At 43.7% G+C, this 25,614-nt stretch overlaps 1 protein-coding gene across 1 annotated transcript in view; it reads right to left on the reverse strand.

Annotated features, from left to right (window-relative positions):
* LOC132395189 (SLAM family member 5-like) overlaps positions 1 to 4,448 on the reverse strand; it is a 49,987-nt gene extending 45,539 nt beyond the window's left edge. The window contains exon 1 of the mRNA XM_059971482.1: positions 4,374 to 4,448. Coding sequence (XP_059827465.1) covers positions 4,374 to 4,419 — 46 coding nt within the window. The 5' untranslated portion in view covers positions 4,420 to 4,448. The remainder of the gene's footprint in view (positions 1 to 4,373) is intronic.
* Positions 4,449 to 25,614: the final 21,166 nt, after the last annotated feature.

Here is a 25,614-nt window from a genome sequence, read left to right on the forward strand (position 1 = left end):
TTTGGACCGAGACCCTTCATTGGGACAGGAAAGGATAGGGGAAGATGGCAGAATAAGAAGGAGGTGGGAGGGGAGATGCTCGACAAAGTGGCCCCTTAATTTACATCGGGTCTCACCAATGAAGAGGAAGCACTGGACAGAATTGATGTCTCAAGTCGATTTGCAGGTGAAGTGTTGCCTCATCTGTAAGGACTGTTTGGGGCCCTGAATGGAGGTCTGTCCTCACTCCCACTGAGAACTTCTGTCGAAACGTTCAGAGGTGGCACAAGTGCAGAAAGAGAGAGAGACTTTGAAGCAGGTCAGCAGATCTCCGACTTCCATGAGAAATGTTGCAGAATTTGAGGAGAAGAAAATCAATAAACACTCAGCCAATGGGGCATGATGTTACTGAAGTTATTGAGAGGGGAGATGTTTCTGGCATTTTGTATAAAGTACTTGTAAAGTCTGGATTGTTTTCAAGACCTTTGACCTCGCTGAGAGAAATAGCTCTCTCAGATGCTGAGACAGTAGAAGTTGATTTGTTTAACTATGTTTTAGAATTTAAAGATAAACAACTTGGTGATGTTCAAGTTTGTGATTTGGAGAGATGGAGTTTGGAGACTTCTCAAAACAAAGGGAAGTGTTGTTTTGACCAAGAGAGGCCATCTGCAGGTGTTATTATGGAAACATAGAGATCTAAAGATCTTGGAAATAGATTTAATGACTTGTTTGGAAGTTCAGCGAATGGGCTTAGTTTAGAAAACATGAGTGATGGGTTGGCACCTGTGCAGGGTGAAGTTCAGGATGTCCTTGAAAGCCCTGTTTGAGCTGATCACGTGATGGTTAAGTGTTCTGTGGTGAAGGGGAAGAAAGAAAATGGTTGATCAAACTCCATTTTGAATATAAAAAGATCTGGTTTTGCAGGAATTTGATTTTGTAACAAACTAGGTGAAAGGTAAAGGCAAAAACATGGTGGATTGATTGGTTGTTAAGTTTAAGAATGAAATAGAAACTAGTATTTGTATAGGCTTCTGTAATGTGCTACATGTTAATCACAAATGTTTTGCTTTATATTCTGTAAACTACAGTTTAGAAAAATTTTGCTCTTTGATCAAAATTGTTCTTTCTTGGGTTTATGTGTTATGTACCCCATAGATCCTATCATATTCACCTCCTCCACTGTAGCTGGCAGCCCATTCCATGCACTCACCACTCTCTGCGTAAAAAACTTACCCCTGACATCTCCTCTGTAGCTACTCCCCAGCACTTTAAATCTGTGTCCTCTTGTGGTCACCATTTCAGCACTGGGAAAAAGCCTCTGACTATCCACACAATCAATGCCTCTCATCATCTTGTACATCTCTATCAGGTCACCTCTCATCCTCCTTTGCTCGAAGGAGATAAGGCCGAGTTCACTCAACCGATTCTCATAAAACATGCTCCCCAATCCAGGCAACATCCTTGTAAACATTCTCTGCACTCTTTCAACCTTATTAATATCTTTGCTGTAATTAGTTGACCAAAACTGCACACAATACTCCAAATTTACTCACCAATGTCTTATACAACCTCACCATTACATTCCAACTCTTATACTCAATACTTTGATTTATAAAGGCCAATGTACCAAAAGTTTTTGTTACAACCCTATACTTCTGAAACCACTTTTAGGGAATTATGTATCTGTATTCCCAGATCCCTCTGTTTTACTGCACTCCTCAGTGTCCTACCATTTACCTTGTATGTTCTACCTTGGTTTGACCTTCCGAAGTGCAATACCTCACTCACACTTGTCTGTATTAAACTCCACCTGTCATTTTTCAGCCCCTTCCTCCAACTGGTGCACTTCCTCTGCAAGCTTTGAAAACCTTCCTCACTGTCCACTACACCTCCAATCTTTGTATCATCAGCAAATTTGCTGATCCAATTTGCCACGTTATCATCCAGATCATTGATATAGATGACAAATCACAATGGACCCAGCACTAATCCCTGTGGGACACCACTAGTCACAGGCCTCCACTCAGAGTAGCAATCCTCCACTACCACTCTCTGGCTTCTTCCATTGAACCAATGTCTGATCCAATTTATTACCTCTCCATGTATACCTAGCGACTGAATCTTCCTAACAAACCTCCCATGTGGGACCCTGTCAAAGGTCTTACTGAAGTCCATGTATACAACATCCACTGCCTTCTTTTCATCCACATTCCTGGTAACTTCCTACAAAAACTCTAATAGATTAGTTAAACATGACCTACCATGCACAAAGCCATGCTGACTTTTTCAAATAAGTCCCTGTCTATCTAAATACTTATCTCTTAGTATTCCTTCCAATAATTTGCCTACTACTGATATCAAACTATAATTTCCCAGCTTACTTTTTGAGCCTTTTTTTCAAACAATGGAACTACATGAGCAATGGAATAACACTGGAACTTCAATCCTCCAGCACCTGATATTGACATTTTAAGTATTTCTGCCAGGGCCCCTGCAATTTCAACACTAGTCTCCTTCAAGGTCCGAAGGAATAGCCTGTCAGGCCCTGGGGATTTATCTACTCTGAAGTAATATTCACTTATTTTTGGTATGACTTTTAAGTTTATTTTGAAAGAAAGAACTTCAGTTGTAATATTATCTACTTGGACTTATTCTTTTCTGAATACGTGATTAATACACTTTAGATGAATTTAAGATGGTCGTCACCAGTTACGATGTTATTGCTGTCAGACGTAACATTGCAGTATTTGAAATTTTATTATGGCTAATTTTGGTGGGATAATGGAGGATGGGGTTAAGGGTCATTAGCCTTAGCATGCAACTATCCTATCGGTCGCTTTTTTCTGGGCTTTCGGGGAGGGGGGCTATTAGAATAGTTTTTTTTTCTCGACTGGGCGGTTCTAATGAGGTTACTTTTTTTCACAAATATGTCGTCACTTCTGGTCAAATCAGTTTCTTTTGGATTAATGTGCGCTTCCACAATACTTTTCTTCATAAAACTTTAAATTAAATCTTAACCATGGATGTTAATAAGATTTTTGAATTTTCTCCCTATTTAGAAAACGGCATCAGGAAGTGTATGGTCATGCGCTTTGGTAGAAATTAAAAAAGTAGACACTGCATTCTATCTGCCACTTCTTTGCCTATTCCCCTAATCTGCCAAAGACCTTCTGCAACCATCCCTGCTTCCTCAACACTACCTGCCCCTCCAGTACCTTTGTATTGTCCTCAAACTTGCCCAGAAATCCATCAATTCCATCATCCAAGTCAATGAAAAGAAGTGGTGCAAACAGAAACCCCTGCAGAGCACCACTACTCTCCAGCAGCCAGCCAGAAAAAGCTCTCCGATGAGGGGAGGTTTGATAGAGGTATACAAAACTATGAGGAGTATCGAGTAAATGCAAGCAGACTCTTTTGACTGAGTTGGGTGGGTGGAACTAGAATTCATGGGTTCAGAATGAAAGCTGAACATCAGGACGAGCTTCTTCACTCAGAGGATGGTGAGGGTGTGGAATGAGCTGCCGGAGAAAGTGGTGAATGTGTGTTCCATTTCAAAATTTAAGAGAAATTTGGGTAAGTACATGAATGGGAGGGGTATGGAGAGTTTGCCTGGGTTTTGGTTTAATGGACTATGTAGACTTACAGTTTAGCATGATCTGGATGGGCTGAAGGGTCTGTTTCTGGGCTGAAGTGTTCCATGAGACTATGCCACTCTGAAATCCAAATAGGCCAATTAAAATATCCTGAAAAAAATGTGATATCCCCTCCCTCTCTCTGGGAGGAGTTTCTCCCTCATGTCTCCAGACTGAAAGGATGGACAGGGAAGCAGGTGCTGGAGTCTAAGAGCTGGCGGGTCTGAGTGCCCCGAACTTCTATGAAAGGCGAGGAAAATGTCAGGATGTGATAAGCACGGCATCAAATGGTGACCAGACTGGAAATACATAGTTCGATGGTCACAGCAGGAGGCCAGCAATACGTGCAGCAGAAAGAGGAACATTATTTACCATTCAGACAAGTATACGGGAGGGGGAGGGAGACAGACAGACTTGCATGAAGAAACTGATAGATGAGTTGAAGGACCAAAAAAAGGTGAGAGCTATATGAGCAAAAGGAAAAAAGGATATTGAGGGTGAAAGTGTGTGGATAGACGGAGGTATTGAGAGAGCGAGAGAGAGAGACTTGTGGAGGTAGACCGAGATCAAGGCAGTTCAACAGAAGCTGAGGAAGTCAAGGGCTGAAGGTGAAAATTGGAATTGCGTATGTTCTGAGAAAGGGTTTGAATCAGCGGATCGGGACGTAACCACGATAAATAGTGCTTTCAGTGCTAGCACTGAAAACCTGATCACATCAAAATGTTCTGTAACCAGAGATGAAACATTGAAATCTGACCTTACCGAGAAAGATGGCCAATACAAAAGCACAGTTCCAGGACGTCCCCATCTTCAAGCTTGTCTGGTGAGTTCGATGGCCTTGTGACTGTCTCAGGAGGAAGTAGAGCAGGAACTGAATATGTCATCACGAGACGAGAAGTACATATTTGACAAAAGAATCATACTGGGCCCACCCAGTTCCTTTATCTGACTCAAGTTTTAACTTTCCGATTTTGAACTACTAGCTCCCTCCTCACTACAAGCGTGCAGTACTGACAAGGCTGCTTCCACTGTGGTTTGCAGAACCGATCACCATCAGCTCTCAGCAACAGACCTCATTTCTCCGGATCATTTTCACTTCTCCCCACTGCCACACAGCCATTCCGAGCCCATTTGGAGCTTCAATTCCAGAAAAAGAAGTTGGATTGTCCGGGTGGATAAACGTTTTCAGTGGCCCGAGCCTCACTGGATCGTCCTGGTGGATCAGCTATTTCCAGCTGTCCGAGCCCCTCTGGACCATCCAGGGGGATCAATTGTTTCTAGCTGCTCAAACCATAAGATATAGGAGTAGAAGTAGGCCATTCAGCCCATTGAGTCTGTTCTGCTATTCAATCATAGGCTGATCCAATTCTTCCACTTCCCTGCTTTCACCCCATACCCCTTGATGCCCTGGCTAATCAAGAACCTATCTATCTCTGCCTTAAATGCACCCAATGACTTGGCCTCCACAGCCACTCATGGCAACAAATTCCACAGATTTAACACCCTCCGACTAAAGTAATTTCTCCACATCTCTGTTCGAAAAGGACATCTTTCAATCCTGAAGTCCTCTTGTCCTAGACTCCCCTACCATGGGAAATAACTTTGCCATATCTAATCTGGTCAGAGCTTTTAAACATTCATTCAGATTGTTTCTATAAGATCCCCCCTCATTCTCCTGAACTTCAGAGAATACAGCTCAAGAGGTGCTAGATGTTCCTCATATGGTAAACCTTTCGTTCCTGGAATCATTCTCGTGAATCTTCTCTGAACCTTCTCAACTGTCAGTATTTCCTTTCTAAAATAAGGAGCCCAAAACTGCATACAATACTCCAAGTATGGCCTCACCAGTGCCTTATAGAGCTTCAACATCACATCCCTGCTCTTATATTCTACGCCTATAGAAATAAATACCAACTTGCCTTCTTCACAACCGAATCAACCTGGAGGTTTTAGGGTATTTAGGGTATCCTGCACAAGGACTCCCAAGTCCCTTTGTATCTCTGCATTTTGACTCTGTCCTCATCTAAATGATAGACTGCCTGTTTATTTCTTCCACCGAAGTGCATGACCATGCACTTTCCAATATTGTATTTCATTTGCCACCTCTTTGACCATTCCCTAAACTATCTAAGTCTCTCTGCAGGCTCTCAACACTACCCACTCATCCAACTGTCTTTGTATCATCGGCAAATTTACCCACATGTCTGTGAATCCCATAGTTCAAATCATTGACATACATCATAAAAAGCAGTGATCCCAACACCGACCCCAGTGGAACTCCACTGGTAACTGGCAGTCAGCCAGAATAGGATTCCTACTCTCTGTTTTCTGCTGAACACCAATGCTCCACCCACTAATAACTTCCCTGTAATTCCATGGGCTCTTAACTTGCTAAGCAGGCTCATGTACAGCACCTTGTCGAAGGTCTTCTGAAAATCCAAGTACACCACATCCACTGCATCTCCTTTGTCTACCCTGCTTGTAATTTCCTCCAAAAATTGCAGTAGGTTAGTCAGGCAGGATTTTCCTTTCAGGAAACCATAATGGTTTAGGCCTATCTTGTCATGTGCCTCCAGATATTCTGTTATCTCATCCCTAACAATTGATTCCAACAACATCCCAATCACTGATGTCAGGCTAACAGGTCTATAGTTTCCTTTCTGCTGCCTCCCACCCTCTTAAATAACAATTTTCCAGTCATCCAGTACAATGCCAGAATCTATTGATTCTTCAAAGGATGCCTCTGCAATCTCTCCAGCTATTTCCTTCAGAACCCAAGGATGCATTCCATCAGATCCAGGAGATGCATCCACCCTCAGACCTTTAAGCTTCCTGAGCACCTTCTCAGCTGTAATTTGTACTGTACAAACTTCACTTCCCTGACACTCTTGAATGTCCGGTATACTGCAGATGTGTTCCACTGGGAAAAATGATGAAAAATTTATATTCAGTTCCTCTGCCATCTCTGCATCTCTCATTACAATATCACCAGCGTCATGTTCTATTGGTCCTATATCTACCATCAACTCTCATTTACCCTTTATATATTTAAAAAAGCTTTTACTTTCTCCTTTGATATCAGTCATCAGCTTCCTTTCATAATTAATCTTTTTCTTCCTAATGACCTTCTTAGTTTCCCTGTGCAAAAGCATCCTAATCCTTTATCTTCCCACGAGCTTTGGCTTCCTTGTATGCCCTCTATTTTGCTTTTACTTTGGCTCTGACTTCACTTGTCAGCCACGGTAGTGTCCTTCTTCCATTCAAAAATTTCTTCTTATTTGGAATATCTGTCTTACACTTCCCTCATTTTTTGCAGAAACTCAGTTCTTGCTGCTCTGCTGTCCCTTTCCATTCAACTTTGGCTGTTTCCCTTTTCATACCATTGTAATTTCCTTTATTCCTCTGAAATATCGACACATTGGAATTCAGCTTCTCCTTCGCAAATTTCAAAGTGAACTTTGTAATATTGTGATTACTGAACCCTAAGGGTTCCTTAACCTTAAGCTCTCTTATCACCTCTGGATCATTGCACAACACCCAATCCAGCACAGCCGATCCCCTAGTGGGCTCAACAAGCTGTTCTAAAAAGCCATCCTCCAGACATTCTAAAAATTCTCTCTCTTGAGGTCCAGTACTGGCCTGGTTTTCCCAATCCACTTTCATGTTAAAATCCCCAACAATTATCATGACATTGCCTTTCTGACATGCCTTCTCTATCTCCTTCTATCCCGGCTGTTGTTTGGAGGCATATATACAACTCCTATTAAGGTCCTTTTGCCCTTGCCATTTCTTAACTCAACTCATAGAGACTCTACACCTTCCGATCCTATGTCATTTCTTTCCAATGATTTAATATTATTTCTTATACACAGAGCTACACCACCCCTGCTGTCTACTAACCAATCTTTCTGATATACTGTATATCCTTGAACCTCCAGCTCCCAATGGTAGCCATCTTTTAGCCAAGATTCAGAGATGGCCACAACGTTGTATTTGCCAATCTGTAGCTGAATTTCAAGATTGTCCATTTTATTCTTTATGCTGTGTGCATTCAAATACAACACTCTCAGTCCAGTATTTGTTGCTTTCTGTTTTAGCTGCACCACACCTCTATTGCCCTATAACTCACGCCACTGGCTTTGATTAAGCCTTATCTCCTACATGTTCTTTCTATAATCTCTGTTGCACACTATCTTTGATTTATTTCTGTTTTCCTCTTCCTCAGCCCTATCACTCCGGTTCCCATCCCCCAGCCAAATTAGTTTAAACCCTCCTGAACAGCTGAATTAAATGTGCCTGCTAGAATATTGGACCCTTTTGGTTTCTGGTGTTACCTGTCCTTTTTGTACAGGTTGTACCTCCCCCAGAAGAGGCCCCAATGATCCAGGAATCTGAAGTTCTGCTCCCTACACCAGTCTTTTAGTCCCAAAATGATATGCCTGATCATGCTATTCTTGCGCTCACTAGCAGGTGGCACGGGCAGCAATCCTGAGAGGACTACCCGGGAGGTCCCATTTTCAGCTTCCTACCGAACTCCATGAATTCTTTCTTCAGGGCCTCCTCCCATTTTTTTCACCAACGTGTACCAAGACTTCTGGCTGGTCACCCTCTTCCTTCAGAATACTCTGCACCTGATCCGAGACATCCCATACCCTGGCATCTGGAAGGCAACACACCATGCGGCTAACTCTATCAGGCTGACAGAACCTCCTCTCTGTTCCCCTCACTATGGAATCCCCTATGACTACCACATTTATCATCTTCCTCTTTCCCTTCTGCACCACGGAACCAGGCTCAGTCCCAGAGACCTGATCGCTGTGTTCATCCTCTGTCAGGTTATCTCCCTCAACCGCTTCCAAAACAAGGTAACAATTACTGAGGGGGATGGCCACAGCGGTGCCCTCTACTATCTGAGCTCTTTCCCTCGTTTCCCTGATGATCACCCATTTATCTAACTCCTGCAGACTTGGGATGACTAACTCCCCGTAGCTCCTCTCTATCTCCTGTTCACTCTCCCTAATCAGCTGTAGGTCATCAAGCTGCAGATCCAGATCCCTAACATGGTCTCTCAGGAGCTGCACCTGGTGCAGATGTGGCCACCTGGGAGACTGGAAGATTCCCAGGATTCCCATATCCAACAGCCTGAGCATGCCCTCCATGCAGTACTTCCCTGTCTTCCCTCTGCCTCAGTAAAGCAGCCACCATTGTCAGAGACCCCACCCATCTCAGACATTCTCTCCCATCCACCAGATGACTCAAAAACCTGAAGGCATTCACCAGCAGGATCAAAACTGTTGGCAGATACAGTGGGGACAATTAAGAAACTGTAACACAGGCAGATGGATGATAGAAAATTTAAGAGCAATGCTGGAAGTTCAAAGGTCTATTGTATAGTCAAAGTATGCATGTAGAACACAACTCTGATTTTGCCTTCTCCAGATAGCCAAGGAATATTGAAAGATCATGAGTATGGATAAAAGAAAAGACATCAACTCCCCCATCCCCGGCACAAAAAAGAATCAAAACAGAATAGAGTTTATTTCATTTCTTACATCTATCTCTCAACATGAGGGATTCAAAATCTTAATGTTGCATCTCCGTTGCCACATGTTGCCCAAACACTAAGATTGTGCATGTTATTGTTTTGTATACGTATTTACAATCAGATACAATGTCCAGTCAGATATACAATCAGATCAATGCGTATTGATAAATCTAATTGCCTGGTGAAAGAAGCTATCCCGGAGCCTGCTGTTCCTGGCCTTTTGCTGTGGTACCTCCATACGGAGGCAGCCAAAACAATTTGAGCTTGGGGTGGCTGGAGTCCCTGATTATCATCTGGGCCATTTTTATGCACCTGCTGCTGGAAATGTCCTGAATAGAGGTGGAAAATGACCCACTATAGACCTCACTGCTTCTGTAACAGTCCTCAGACCCTATTGACCTGCCTGTCTCTACAATCCTCTCCAAACCCCATAGACCTCCCTGTCTCTTTAATCTCCTCCAGACCCTATATTCTTCTCTCTCTAATCTCCTCGAACATATATAGTCCTCCCATTCTCTGTAATCCCCTCCAATACCTTTGGTTCTCCCTGCCTCTGCAACAGCCCCCAACCCCTCTAAAATTCCTTGTTACTGCGACGTCCTCCAAGCCTCATAGACCTCACTGCCCCTGTGATGGTCTCCAGACCCTGTAATCCTCCCTGTCTAACCCTAACCCTAACCACTATAGATCTCACTGTCTCTGTAACCCCCTCCAGGCCCAATTGACCCCCTCTATCTGTAAGCCTACAACCCCAGTAGGCCTTCCTGTCTCTGTAGCCCCCTCCAAGCTGCATCAACTTTGCTGTTTCTGAGATAGTCACCAGATTGTATAATCCTCCCAGTCTCTGGAACCCCACCTTTGTCCTTCCTGTCTCTGGAAACCCAAAAACCATTGTACAGTAAACCTCCCTGTGTCTGTAACCTTCCAGATCCCACAGACATCACTGTCTCTGAAACAGCCTCTGATCCTTTCAGACCCTCCTGTCAACGTAACCCCCTCCAACCACACTGGAGCTTCCTTTCCCTGTAACCCTCTCCAATTTCCATAGAGCTCCCCATTTCTGAGATAGTCTCCAAACCCCTCCAGGTCAAATAGACCACCCTACATCTATAACACCCACCAAATGCTATAGACCTTCCTGCCTCTGGAAACCCACTCTGAGCTCCATAGACCTTCCTGTCTCTGAGACAGTCTCCAGATTCTATAATCCTCCCTATCCCTGTAAACCCCTCCAGACCAGATACATCTTCATGTCTCTGTAAACCCCTCAAACCACCATCGACCCTCCTGTCTCTGTAACTCCAGCAGACCATATAGACCTCTCAATCTCAGTAACCCACTCCATCCCCTATAGATCACTCTTTCTCTGTCACCTCCTCCAAGCCCTCACTTTCTGTGTAAGCCCCTCCAACCGCTATGGACCTCTCTCTGTAGCCCCCTCCAGAACATAAAGACACATCTGTCTCTGTAACCCACTCCAGTAACTGTTGCCTTTCCTGTCTCTGTAAACCCTTGCAGGCCCCATGGACCTCCCCAACTTTGTAACTTCCTCCATTCCCTTTACTGAATCCTGTCTCTGTAACCCCCTCCAACCTCTATAGAACTCACTGTCTCTATGACAACATTCAGACCATGGAGACCTTCCTCTGTAGCCCCAGTCCAACCCCGAAAGACCTCACTTTCTCTGTCACCCTCTCCGAGCCCTTTAAACCTCCCTGTCTGTGTAATTGACTGCAGACCCTACATTCCTTGCTGTGTCTGGAACCAGCTCCAAATCCTATTGACCCCACTGGCTCTGTAACTCCCTCTAAACCCCTTTAGACTTCTCTATGTAACTGCTTCCAATCCCTACAGAATGCCCTGTCTCTGTAGCCCCCTCCAAAAACTATAGACCTCCCTGTCTCTGTAATCCCCTCGAACCCCTATATAGACCTATCCATCTCTGTAATCCATTCCACAACCTATAGAACTCCCTGTCTCTAATTCTCCTCCAACCACTATAGATCTGCTTGTCTCTATAACCACCTTCAGACTCTATCAACCTCTCCGTCTCTGTAACAAACCACAATGCCAATTGAACTCCATGTCTCTGTAACCCCCTCCAGACCTTATCGACCCCTGTCTCCATAACAGTCTAGAATTCCAATAGACCTTCAGTTTCTGTAACCCCTCCAAACCCTCCATCTCTATAACACCCTGCATATCCCTATAGATAATGATCTCCAAACCCAATAGACCTGCCTGTCTCTGTCACCCCCTCCATATCGCTATAGATAACAATCTCCAACCCCTACAGACCTCCCTGTCTCTGTAACCCCCTCCATATCTCTATAGATAACAATTTCCTACCCCTATAGACCTCCCTGTCTCATTAACCCCCTCCATATCCCTATAGATAACAATTTCCAACCCCAATGGTCCTGCCTGTCTGTGTAACAACTTCCAGATTACATAGACCTGCCTGTCTGAGTAACCCCCCCTCCAACCTCCATGGACCTTCTCTCTCTGAAACCCTTCCACATCCCACAGACCCATAGTGAATGGTGACTCCTTTGCATTATTGGAAACAGCTTTATTTCTCAGTTTGATATCTCTTTTTTCCCCTTTCAAGGTTCCTTTGAAGACCCTGACCTGAAGATAAACTCTGACTTCGGATCTTTGTGGGAATGGGACCCACTCTCGGCCGCTTTTTGATATCCCAAGGATGCGCTCTGGAAGACTGGTTCAGCTTCAGGCTGCTGGATTTTCGTGCCTCTGGAGACGGGCTGATTCAAGGCTGACTGACATGTCGCGGGAGAACACGGAAGATCGGAAGCAGCGGGCTGTGTGTCCAGAGGTACAGAGCTCAGAAAAAAGCGAGACCACAGACTTTTAACACCATAAATCAGTGAGTTGTTTTGTAATGTCTCCCTTCTTGCTGTGAAATGGTGCCGAGTCTTTTTTCCCTTCTTCGGGAGAGAGGGAGTCTGTGGATTGTCAAATTACCGGGTGAGCGAGTAGTCTTTGGGGTACTGCAAGACTGTGTCTTTATTGATGCTTTGCTGCACACTTGAGTGCTTGGTGGAAAGTGTTGAAGTATTTTTGCTCCTGTGGGGGAAGTTGGGAGGGGCTTTGGTGTTCTAACATTTTAACTGTCTTTCATTCTTTGGGGCACTCCTTAGTTTTCCTGGATGTTTACAAAGAAAAAGAACTTCAGGATTTACATTGTATGCATTTCCCTGACATTAAATGTACCTATTGAATCCTCCCTATCTCTAACAGCCCTCCAACTCTTATTGAGCTGCCTGTCCGTGTAACGTCTTACCAGCTCCATAGATCTCCGTGATAGTCTCTGTGATAGTCTCCACAAACTATAACCCTCCCTGTCTCTGGAACCCCACCAGACGATACAGACCTCCCTGTCTCTGTAACAGACTCCAGACCCTATAGTCTTCGTCTCTGTAACAGCCTCCCTATCTTTATAATCTCATGCAGCTCCTTTAGATCTCTCTCTCCAACCTCTGTAGACCTCCCTTTCTCTGTGATGCCCTCCAACCATGAAAGACCTTCCTGCCTCTGTAATCCTCTGAAGATGCCACAGACCTCTCAATCTGTGTAATTGCCTCCAGACCATGTACACCTCCTTGTCTCTGTAACCCCCTCCAGACCAGAAAGGCATTCCTGTCTCAGTAACCCACCCCCCAAAACCTCTTGACCTTCCTGTCTCTGTAATAACCTGAAGACCCCATAGACATCCCTGTCTCTGTAATCCCCTCCAGCCCCTGTAGACATCCCTCTCTGACACCCCACTCTAATCTGTATAAACCTCCCTGTCTCATACCCTACAGTTTCCAGACCCTACAGACCTCACTGTCTCTACAACAGCCTTTAGAACCGATAGTCCTCCCTGTCTCTGTAGCCACATCAACCCCTATCAACCTCACCGTCTCCAGACCCCATAGATCTCCATGACCTTGTAACCCCCTCCAGATCATATAGATCTCCCTATCTGAGTAACCCATTCCAACCACTATAGACCTTCCTGTCTCTGAATCCCCCTCCAGTCCACGTAGACCTCCCTGTCACTGTATACCCCTCCAAACCCCAGAATCTCCATCTCAGTAATCCCCTCTAGACCACATAGACCTCCCTGTCACTGTATACCCATCCAAACCACAGAATCTCCATCTCAGTAAACCCCTCCAGATCACGTAAACCTCCCTGTCACTGTAAACCCCACCAAACCTTATAGGCCTCCCTGGTTCTCCAACATACTCCAACCCCTGTAGACACCCCAGTCTCTGCAAGATCCATCCAAACACTATAGACCCTCCTGTCACTGTAACAGGGGTCCTCCAACCCCTATGCTTCCAGCTCTGAACACCCCTCCAACCTCTATAGAACTTCCTGTTTCAGTGACCATTTCCAGACCCAAGACATGTCCCTATAACCCCACTCCAACCCTGAAAGACCTCCCTTTCTCTGTCACCCTCTCCGAGCCCTTTAAACCTCCCTGTCTGTGTAACTGACTGCAGACCCGACATACCTTGCTGTGTCTGTAACCTGCTCCAAATCCTATTGACACCACTGGCTCTGTAACACCCTCCAAACCCCTTTAGACCTCTATGTAACTCTTTCCAATCCCTACAGAATGTCCCCTCCAAAATCTATAGACCTCCCTGTCCATTTCCAGACTCAAGAGACGTCTCTGTCCCTACATCCCCTTTAGACTTTCCTCTCTGTAAACTCACTCCAACCCCCATTTCAGTAACAGTCCCTAGATCCGACAGACCCTCCCCTGTCTCTGTAACAGCCTCTAGACCCTATGTAACTCCATGCGTCCGTAACCCCCTCCTCTATAGGAGTTCTATAGAACTCCTTGTCTGTGACACCCCTCCAACTCCTATAGATAATCCTAGCTCAGTGACAGTCCTCAGACCTGAGACCTCCTTGTCCCTATAACCCTAAACAAACCATTTAGACCTCCCTCTCTGTAATCTCCTTTAGACCTCCCTCTCTGTAATCTCCTTTAGACCTCCCTCTCTGTAATCTCCTTTAGACCTCCCCCTCTGTAATCTCCTTTAGACCTCCTCTTTAACCCCACTCCAACCCCTATAGGCCTTTATGTTTCTGAAAATCTCCAGATCCCCCTGACTTCCCTTTATCTATAACCCATCCAGCACTTTCAGACCTCCCTTTCTCTAAAGGGGTTGGAGGAGGCTTGTGGCTGGGATCCCAACATTTATAGGAATCCCAGTCTCTGTAGCCTCCTCCAACCCTTTTAGACCTCCCTGTTTCTGTCACCCCCTCCAACTTCTGTAGAAATTCCCTGTCTCTCTAATCCCATCAGACCACTATTGACCTCCATATCTCTACATACCCCTCCAACACCAAAAGACCTCCCTGTATCTGAAACAACCTCCAGATCATATAGAACTCCCTGTCTCTGTAACCACTTCCAAACCATATAGAAACACCTGTCTCTGTAAGTGCCTTCAACCACCATGGACCTTCCTATCTCTGGAAACTCCTCCAGACCCAATAGACCTCACTGTCTCTGAACAGCCTCCAACCTTTTCTACCTCCCTGTTTCTGTAACAGCCTTCAACCCCAAAAGACCTTCCTGTCTCTGCATCCCCCTCCAAGCTCCATAGGCTTTCCTGTCTCTGAGATAGTTTCCAGATCCTATAACCCTCCCTGTCTCTGGAACCCCACCAGACCATATAGACCATAGTCTCGGCAAACCTCTCCATCCTCTGTTTCTAGAACTCCATTTGAACCCCTTTACGCCTTCCTCTCTGTAATCCCATCGTACAGACCACCCTTTCCCTGTAAACCACTCCAACTCTATAGACCTCCCCTCTCTGTAACATCCCTTCAATCGCTATAGACTGAGAGTCTGTGAGTCTCTGGACTCTTTGGATTTCCCTTTCTCTATAAATCCCATCAACCCCTTTAAACCTCCTTGTCTCTGTAACAGCCTACAACCTCTTTAGAGCTCCCTATCGGTAACACCCTCCAAACCCTATAAACCCCCTCGTCCATGGAACCTCTCCAACCCCTATAGACCTTCCTGTCCTTGTAAGCACCTCCTATCTCTATAGACAACCCTATCTCAATAACAGTCTACAACCTCCAATGCCTGTAGACCTCCCTGTCTCAGTAACCATCTACAATACCGACCCTATCGACATTCCTCTGTCCATAACAGTCTATAACTCCAATAGACCTCCCCAATTCTGTAATTCCCTCCAACCCCTTAAGTCCTCCATATGCCTGTAAACCCCTTCAACCCCAATAGACCTCTGTGTCACAATAACTCCCTCCAACCCTTATAGACTTCCCTGTCTCTGCAACATCCTCCAACCCCAGTAGATCTCCCTGTCAGTTTCCACACCCTATAAGATCACAGATCACAAGAAAAAGGAGCAGAAGTAGGCCATTCAGCTCCGCCACTCCACCATGAGCTAAACTATTCTCCCATCGAGTTCCAATTTCTGGCTATTACCCCATATCCCTTGATACCCTGACTAATTAGATACCTATCAATCTCCTCCTTAAACACCCTCAATGATCAGGCCTCCACAGCTATATCCTCTTGTCCTGGCTGTAGCCATATATCCACAACCCTCTGGCTAAAAAAAAATATTTTCTCATCTCTGTTTTAAATGGGTACCCTCTAATTCTAAGACTGTGGCCTCTTGTCCTGGATTAACCCACCAAGGGAAACAGTCTTTCCACATTTACTCTGTCCAACACTTCCAACATTCGAAATGTTTCTATGAGATCCCCTCTTATTCTTCTATACTCTAATGAATACAGTCCAAGAGCCGACAAACACTCCTCATATGTAAGTCCCTGCATTCCAGCAATCATCCTCGTAAATCTTCTCTGAACTCTCTCCAACATCAGTATATCCCTTCTAAGATAAGGGGCCCAAAACTACACACTGTATTCCAAATGAGGTCTCACCAGTGCCGCATAGAGCCTCATCAACACCTCCTTACTCGTATACACTATTCCTCTTGAAATGAATGTCAACATAGCATTCGCTTTCCTCACTGCTGATCCAACCTGGTGGTTAACCCTTAGGGTATCCTGCACGAGGATCCCCAATTCCCTTCGCACTTCCGATTTTGAATTTTCTCTGTACACTTCTCAACATTGTATCTCATCTGCCATTCCTTTGCCCACTCTCATAAACTGACCAAGTCTCTCTGCAACCTTTCTATTTCTTCAACACTTCCTGCTCCTCCACATATCTTGGTGTCATCCACAAACTTAGCCACAAAACCATTTAATCCATAATCTAAGTCATCCATATACAGTGTAAAAAGAAGCAGCCCCAACACTGAACCCTGGGGAACACCACTAGTAACCAGCAACCAGCCAGAGTAGGATCCCTTTATTTCCACCCTTTGCTTTCTGTGATCAGCCAAAGCTTCACCCATTCCAATATCTTGCCTGTAATTCCATGGGGTTGCAGCTTATTAAGCAGCCTCTTATGTGACACCTTATCGAAGGCCTTTTTGAAAATCCAAACAGACAACATCCACAGACTCTCCCTTGTCAATTTTATTTGAGATTACCTCAAAAAATTCCAATAGGTTGGTGAGGCAGGATCTTCCCTTCATGAAACAATGCTGGACTCCATCTCCCGCTTAAGGACATGTAAGACTTAGTTGCGTCTTGTCCGCCTTTAATCTCTCCATTTTCCAATTTAAACTTTGAAATTTCAACTTTATTCAGTCGAATCTGTACAGCAATAGTTATAATTATGGCTACTTTGAAGAGCACCTGGCGGAATCCGGACCTGACTAACGGAAAGTCTAAAAAAGCTGACGAGTTCTCGGAATAACCCTCTTGGGTTAAGAGATTAGAGTCTCGAATTAGCAGTATCGGCACTGAAATATCTCAACTAAAAGAGAAATTTGAAGAAAAAATTCACTCTCTGAGCCTCGATCTTAGTCGAAATGCAGATGACCTTTCTTCTCGTTTGGAAAAGGCTTAACAATGAATCGTGGATTTGGAAACGCGATCGCATCGGAATAATTTTTGAATTGTTGGATGAAACGAGAAATCAGAATCTGCTGACACACTGGATTATTTTGCTAAAAGGTTTCAGTCTTTATTTCCGGAGGTTTGTTCGCAACTCCCGGAGATTGAATCGTCTCACAGAACCGCTGCTTTAAAATCTTTGGATGCAGGTAAAAACAGACATATTGTTGTGCACTTTCTCCATTTTAGAGACAAGGACCGCATTATTAAACTTGCAAGAAAACAAAGATTATTTCAATTTCAAGGTTCAGAAGTTCACTTTTTTGAAGATTTCCCACACGAAATTGTTAAGAAACGTGCTGCATTTGCTTCTTCTATGAAACTAGCGTATAAAAAAAAGCCTTTTCCATCGTTACAGTACCCAGACAAATTAAGGCTTTTTGTTAAAAATTCTGGAGCTTGTATTTTTGATGATCCAGCCGAAGCACTGCGTTTTATTAACTCTTTGTCTGATGAGTCTGAAGCCTGAAGTTTGAATGATCTACAACACTTTGAATGTCTCGTGGTGTAAAGTGATGAAATTGGAAGATTTGATGGTTATAGAAAGTCTTTACCTTAAAATGTATTTTTATCTCTGAAAAAGACTGGTTTGGATGGTTTTAACCTCAGAAGACATAGCGGGAGAACTGTTGAAAGACTATAGATAATTCTGAACCATCTAGAATTCTTTTTTCTGCAGCATTTAAATGAACCAACTGTTTTTCTTTTATTCTGTATGCTTTTGTAAAGTATTTTTAAGTAATTACTGGGATTTTTTTACGTATTAAAGAAAGACTGGATAATTTAAAATTGGCGATTGTTTTTCTTTTGTGCAAATATTTCAATGACGACGAGTCTGAAGCCTGAAGTTTGAATGGTTTATAATGGCTTGAGTGTCTCGCAGTGTAAAGACTGATAAGATTGGAAGCTTTTAAATGAATTAATTGTTTTTTTTAATAATCCGTATGCTTTAGTGAAGATCTTTTAAGTAATTATTTGGATTTCCTTGTGTTTTAAAGATAGATTGGACAATTTAAAGATGGCGATTGTTTTTCTTTTGTGCAAATATTTCAAGAATATTATGAAGGTTACTCTCAAATTGAAGGTCGTTTTGTTTTACAAAAAAAGACCACTATCCTTCCAAGTTAATTATATTGAGATATACTTCGATTGTAATGAGATTTATGTTCAGTAGAGGGAGACAGAGATGACTTTTTAAAAATGTTTTTTATTACTTAGGTGGGCGGAGCTGTATCTGCATCTATGCTTTCCTTGGGGATTGCGTCAATTGATATCGACTTGTTTCTGGGCTTTGTAGTTTGGGTGGGTTTTTCCTTCTTTTCTTATCCCCATTATGAAATCCTGGAACATACGCTAATTATTTTTATTGTTGTTCACCTCTGCCATTTTATCCTGACATGCATCTAATTACTCTTTTTTAGATACAAAGTTTCATGATAATATCTAAACAGTTAAATGTTTTAACTTGGAATGTTTGTGGTTGGAATCATCCTATTAAGCGAGAAAACATTTCAAGTTATAAATCGACTCCAGCCTAATATAATCTTTACTCAAGAGACGTATATCAGGTTATGTGATAAAAATCAATTTTTTAAATTCTGGAAGGATCTTCAGTTTCATGCAAATTTCCAAAAACTAGGGGAGTCTCTATTTTTATTGATTCCAATATTCCTTTTAACGAGGAGGATATTATAGCCAATATTAATGGTAGAGTTTTGAAAACTATTTCCTAGTATAGGCAACTACTGTGATAGATGTAAAACTGAAATAGCAACTTTGTCATGTTATGTTCTGGTCATGTTCTTCATTAAAACCATTTTGGAAATCTTTATTTTCTACAATTTCTAAAGCTCTGAAAATTAATTTACAACCTAATAGACTGACTGTTCTATTTGGAATAGTTCCACATCATATTCAGGATATTTCATCTTCAGATCAACATGTAATTGCATTTGTTACATTATTGGCAAGAAGGGCTTTTCTGTTAAAATGGAAAGGTATCTCTTCCCCTACATCAATTGAAAGGTTTTCTCAAGTAATGTTATATCTCAGTTTGGAAAAAAATTAGTAGAACTTTTGAATCCTGATTCGATTTTGAGAGAAGATGGGGTTCTTTCGCCAAATATTACCATTGAATTTGAATTATTCTATATGGTTTCCTTCCAATTTTATTTTTTTTAAATATGAATTGGCAGTTGATGACTCTTTCTCTTTGTATATTTAGATGATGGTTAAACGTATTGCTCTGGAGGGTAGATTCCTAATGGTTCTTTTTCCTCTTTTTTTGTAGTTATAGGGTTTTTTTTTCTTAGTTAGACGGGGATTTTTCCCTTCTTTTTCCTATACATATATTTTTTTAATTCCCATTTTTATATATTATGATCAGCTTTTTTTTTTCTTCAGCTCTATTAATTGTATACATATTAATTTGTTGAAGTTTTGTATCATTCTATAGCTGTAGAAGATTATGTACCAATAAAAATATTCTAAAAATGAAAATGAAACCATGCTAGCTTGGGCCTATCTTGTCATGCGCCTAGAGGTATTTCATAACCTTATCCTTGAGAATTGACTCCAATAACTTTCCAACTACCGATGACAGACTAATAGGTCTGTGATTCTCTTTTTGCTGCGTCCCTCCTTTCTTAAACAGCGGAACTACATTAGTGACCTTCCAGCCCTCCAGAACCATGCCAGAGTCTATTGATTCCTGGAAGATCACTTCCAATGCCTCCACAATCTCCAAAGCCACCTCCTTCAGAACCTGTGGGTGCACCTCATCCAGTCTGGGAGACTTACCTATCCTTAGTGCATTTAGTTTCCCATGCATTTTCTCTCTAGTAATCTTGACTGTACCTAATTCTATTCAGATTCAGATTCAGATTCAGTTTATTGTCATTTAGAAACCACAAATGCAATGCAGTTAAAAAATGAGACAATGTTCCTCCAGAATGATATCACAAAAGCATGACATGACAAGACAGACTACACCAGAAAATCCACATAACGTTTGGCAATCCCCAGTCCAGAGTCCGGAGAGGCTGCTGCGTATTGAATTACCCTTGGGGATGAATAAAGTATCTATCTATCTATCTATTAATATTGCGCTACCGTCTTAGCGCGTTCCCTGGAAAGGAGCTCCAATCCCACCAGACAAACAAAACCAAAAACTAAAGCTACAAGACCTGCACAAAACCAGATAGTTACAACAGTGCAAACAATAGAATAATTGATAAAAAACAGACCATGGGCACAGTAAATCTCGTCCAAAGATGTTAAAAGACTAAAAGTTCAAAAGAAACCACCACACAGTTTCCAGAAGTCCTCAGGGTCCCGATTGACTCATCATCCCACGGCGGCAGCAGAAGGGAATACCCTCGCTATGGACTTCCACGGCACCGCCCGACTCAGCCTCACAAACGCAGCACACAATGAAAGCGACCTGATCGCAGAGGACCGTCGACAGTCCGTCGAACCTCTGAGCCTCCGACCATCCCCTCTGGCACAGCTTCTCCGAGCACCATTCTCTGCCTAGCGTATTAAGATAGCCCCGCCAATGGCCATCAGCAATGTGACCCCGAGGACTGGGGGCCTGTTCTTCCCAGCAGAGTCCCGGACCTCACAGCAGCAGCAGCAGCAACGAAGAAGGTCTTCCTGGAGATTTTCAGATGTTCCTCCGTGCTCCCACGTCCGTTTTTCATCTGATTACGATTGCGCATGGCACCCTGCTTCACGAATAACAGATAATCAGCACTGGAGTGGCCGCTGCAATCTGCATCGCATCGCCATCTTGGAATACCAGGTGTGATGCTAAAGTCTTCCACTGTGAAGACTGATGCAAAATACTAATTTAGTTCCTCTGCCATCTCTTTGTTACCAATTATAATTTCTCCAGCATCATTTTCAATTTGTCCTATATTTACCTTTGTCACTCTTTTACTCTTCATATATTTTAAATCTCTTAGTATCCTTTTTTATGTTAATTGCCAACTTCCTTTCATAATTCATCTTTTCTTTCCTAATGACTTTCTTAGTTTCCTTCTGTAAGTTTTTAAAAGTCGTCCAGTCCTCAGATTTCCCACTAATTTTTGCTTCCTTGTACACCGTCTCTTTCACTTTTATTTTAGCCTTAACCTCTCTCGTTAGCCACGTGTGTGCCATTTTTCCATTCATGATTTTCTTTTTTCTGGGAATATATTTATCCTGTACTTTCCTTATTTCTTGTAGGGATTTCATCCAATCCTGCTCTACTGTCCCTCCATCTAGCTTACTATTCCAATCAATTTGGGCCAGTTCCTCTCTCGTACCACCATAATTTCCTTTCTTCCACTGAAATATTGATACACCTGATACCAGCTTCTCCTTTTCAAATTTGAAACTGAACTCAATCATATTATGATCACTACTTCTAAGGGGTTCCATTACCTCTAGCTCCCTAATCGCCTCAGGTTCATTACACAGAACCCAATCCAAAACAGCTAATCCCCTGTTGGGCTTATAGAAACATAGAAACATAGAAAATAGGTGCAGGAGTAGGCCATTCAGCCCTTTGAGCCTGCACCACCATTCAGTATGATCATGGCTGATCATCCAACTCAGAACCCTGTACCTGCTTTCTCTCTATACCCCCTGATCCCTTTAGCCACAAGGGCCATATCTAACTTCCTCTTAAATATAGCCAATGAATCGGCCTCAGTTGTTTCCTGTGGCAGAGAATTCCACAGATTCACCACTCTCTACAATTATGGACAAGCTGCTCCAACAAGCCATCCTGTAGGCATGCTACAAACTCCCTCTCCTGAGATCCAGTACCCACCTGATTTTCCCAATCCGCTTTCATATTAAAATCCCCCATAATTATCTTGACATTTTCCTTCTGACATGCTTCTTCTATTTCCAGCTGTAACTTGTGGTCCACATCCCAGCTGCTGTTTTGAGGCCTGTATATAATTACTATTAGTGTCTTTTTACCCTTGCCATTTCTTAACTCAACCCATAAGGATTCTACCTCTTCTGATCCTACGCCCCATTCTTTCTAGTGATTTGATATCATTGCTTACCATCAGAGCCACTCCACCCCCTTTACCTCCCTTCCTATCTTTCCTATACACTGTGTATCCTTGGACATTCAGCTCCCAATCACATCCATCATTTAGCCATGACCCAGTGATGGCCACAATGTCATATCCTTTAACCTGTAGCTGTACAACTAGGTTATCCACTTTACTTCTAGTGCTGTGTACATTTAAGTACAGTACACTTAGATCAGTATCTGTTACCAATTTTGCTATATTTCTGTCACACAGCAAATTACCCTGTCTATTCACCTGCCTGTCCTTCTTGCCATCTTTGCTGCACAGTATCTTTGACTTATTTCTATTTTTCTCTTCCTCGACCCGAACACATTGGTTTCCTTCCCCCTGCCAACTTAGTTTAAACCCTCCCTAAAAGCTATATTAAACAATCCCACCAGGATATTAGTACCCTTTGAGTTCAGGTGTAACCCATCATTTCTGTATAAGTCATGCCTCCCGCAAAATAGATCCCAGTAATCCAAGAATTTGAAGCCCTGCCCCCTGCACCAGTTACTCAGCCACACATTCATCTGCTTAATTCTGCTATTCTTATCTTCATTAGTGCGTGGCTCAGGCAGTAATCCTGAAAGATTATTACTCTGGAGGTCTGTCTTTCCAATTTTCTTCCTAGCTCCCAGTGATCTTCCTTCAGGACCTTCTCTCTTTTTCTGTCTATGTCATTGGTACCAACATGTACCAAGACTTCTGGTTGCTCGGTCTCTCCCCTGAGAATACTCTGGACCCAATCCGAGATATCTCAGACCCTCGCACCAGGGAGGCAACACACCATCCAGATATCTTTGTCCGGCTCGCAGTATCTCCTGTCTGTTCCCCTCACTATAGAATCCCAAGGCTCTCTTGATCACGGCACTGGGCAGAGTGCCAGAGTCCCATTCATTGTGGTCTTCCTCTGTCAGGTCAACCTCTCCAACAGTATCTAAAACGATATATCGATTCCTGAGGGGGACTGTCACAGAGGTGCTGTCCACCATCTCTCTACAGGTATTATCAATCACCTCCTCACTTTCCCTAATTAGCTGAAGGTCATCAAGTTGCAGCTCCAGATCCCTAACACTGTCCTTAAACAGCCTCATCTCAATGCACCTGATGCAGATGTAATCCTGGGGGAGGCTGGGAGTCTCCCAGGGTCCCCACATCTGGCACTCCAGACACAACGCTGATCCTAGATGCATACCTCTAGTGCTGCTGTTATTACTAAATAAATAAACCTGTAACTTACCCCTTTACTATAAGACTAAATGGTTGCAGGAAGCCTCTTCCCGTTTCCGCCAAAGCCCGATCACTCTGCACCCTCAAACTCTGCTGTCCGCTGGATATGGTGGTGCTCTTTTCAAGCCTTCTGCGCTCTGAGGTTATGCGTCTGTGCATTCGTGTCCCCTCTTTCTACAATGCCCTCTAAAACCTTTAGGGTATCTTGTCTCTGTAACTCCCTCCAATTCCTATAAACCTCCTTGTCTGTGGAACCACCCCAGAGGACTTCTTGTCTTTGTAAACCCCTTCTATTCCTATAGACTTCCCCATCTTTGTAACCACCTCCAACCCCTATAGAATTCTCTGCCTCTGGAAGCCACTCCAACCCTATAGAATTCCCTGTCTCTGTAACCACCTCCAACCCTATAGAATTCCCTGTCTCTGGAACTCCCTCCAACCCTATAGAATCCCCTGTCTCTGGAACTCCCTCCAACCCTATAGAATCCCCTGTCTCTGGAACTCCCTCCAACCCTATAGAATCCCCTGTCTCTGGAACTCCCTCCAACCCTATAGAATCCCCTGTCTCTGGAACTCCTTCCAACCCTATAGAATCCCCTGTCTCTGGAACTCCCTCCAACCCTATAGAATTCCCTGTCTCTGGAACTCCCTCCAACCCTATAGAATTCCCTGTCTCTGGAACTCCCTCCAACCCTATAGAATCCCCTGTCTCTGGAACTCCCTCCAACCCTATAGAATCCCCTGTCTCTGGAACTCCCTCCAACCCTATAGAATCCCCTGTCTCTGGAACTCCCTCCAACCCTATAGAATCGCCTGTCTCTGGAACTCCCTCCAACCCTATAGAATCCCCTGTCTCTGGAACTCCCTCCAACCCTATAGAATTCCCTGTCTCTGGAACTCCCTCCAACCCTATAGAATCCCCTGTCTCTGGAACTCCCTCCAACCCTATAGAATCCCCTGTCTCTGGAACTCCCTCCAACCCTATAGAATCCCCTGTCTCTGGAACTCCCTCCAACCCTATAGAATCGCCTGTCTCTGGAACTCCCTCCAACCCTATAGAATCCCCTGTCTCTGGAACTCCCTCCAACCCTATAGAATCCCCTGTCTCTGGAACTCCCTCCAACCCTATAGAATTCCCTGTCTCTGGAACTCCCTCCAACCCTATAGAATCCCCTGTCTCTGGAACTCCCTCCAACCCTATAGAATCCCCTGTCTCTGGAACTCCCTCCAACCCTATAGAATCCCCTGTCTCTGGAACTCCCTCCAACCCTATAGAATCGCCTGTCTCTGGAACTCCCTCCAACCCTATAGAATCCCCTGTCTCTGGAACTCCCTCCAACCCTATAGAATCCCCTGTCTCTGGAACTCCCTCCAACCCTATAGAATTCCCTGTCTCTGTAAACCCCCCTTCAAAAACTTCAGACTTCCCTGACTCAGTAATCCCCTCCAACCCATATAGACCTCTCTGCCTCAGGAAACCCCACTAACCTCAATAGAACTCCCTGTGTCTGTAACTGTCTGCAACCCCTATAGATTTCCATGTCTCAATAACTTACTCCAACCACTATAAACTTCCTTGTCTGTGTAACTCCCTGTAATGCATATAAATCTCCTATGTCTGTAAACCCCTCCAACCCTTACAGACCTTACTGTCTGTCTAAACATCTCCAACCTGTATAGACCTCCTTGTCTCTGTAACATACTCCAAAACTGATGAATTCTCCTCTGGGAAAAGGGGGTTTAATGAAGGGTCTAAGGAATGCAGAGCCAGACAGTCCTCTTATCGTATTCTGGATCACTGGTCGTCTCGTGTCGGGGAGCTCAGATCCCCTGGCTAACTGGAGAATCACATCATCTGGATGAGTGTTTCTAGGCACTGGACACTAGAATACTACAGCACAGTACAGGCCCTTCAGCCCTCGATGTTGTGCCGACCCATATATTCCTTAAAAAAGAAATACTAAACCCACACTACCCTGTAACCCTCTATTTTTCTTTCATCCATGTGCCTGTCCAAGAGGCTCTTAAATACCCTGAAAGTTTTAGCCTCCACCACCATCCCTGTCAGGTATTCCAGGCACTCACAACACTCTGTGTTAAAAAACTTACGCCTGAT

The sequence above is a fragment of the Hypanus sabinus genome, chromosome 6 (genome assembly GCF_030144855.1).
Source record: "Hypanus sabinus isolate sHypSab1 chromosome 6, sHypSab1.hap1, whole genome shotgun sequence".
NCBI classification, from domain to species: Eukaryota; Metazoa; Chordata; class Chondrichthyes; order Myliobatiformes; family Dasyatidae; genus Hypanus; species Hypanus sabinus.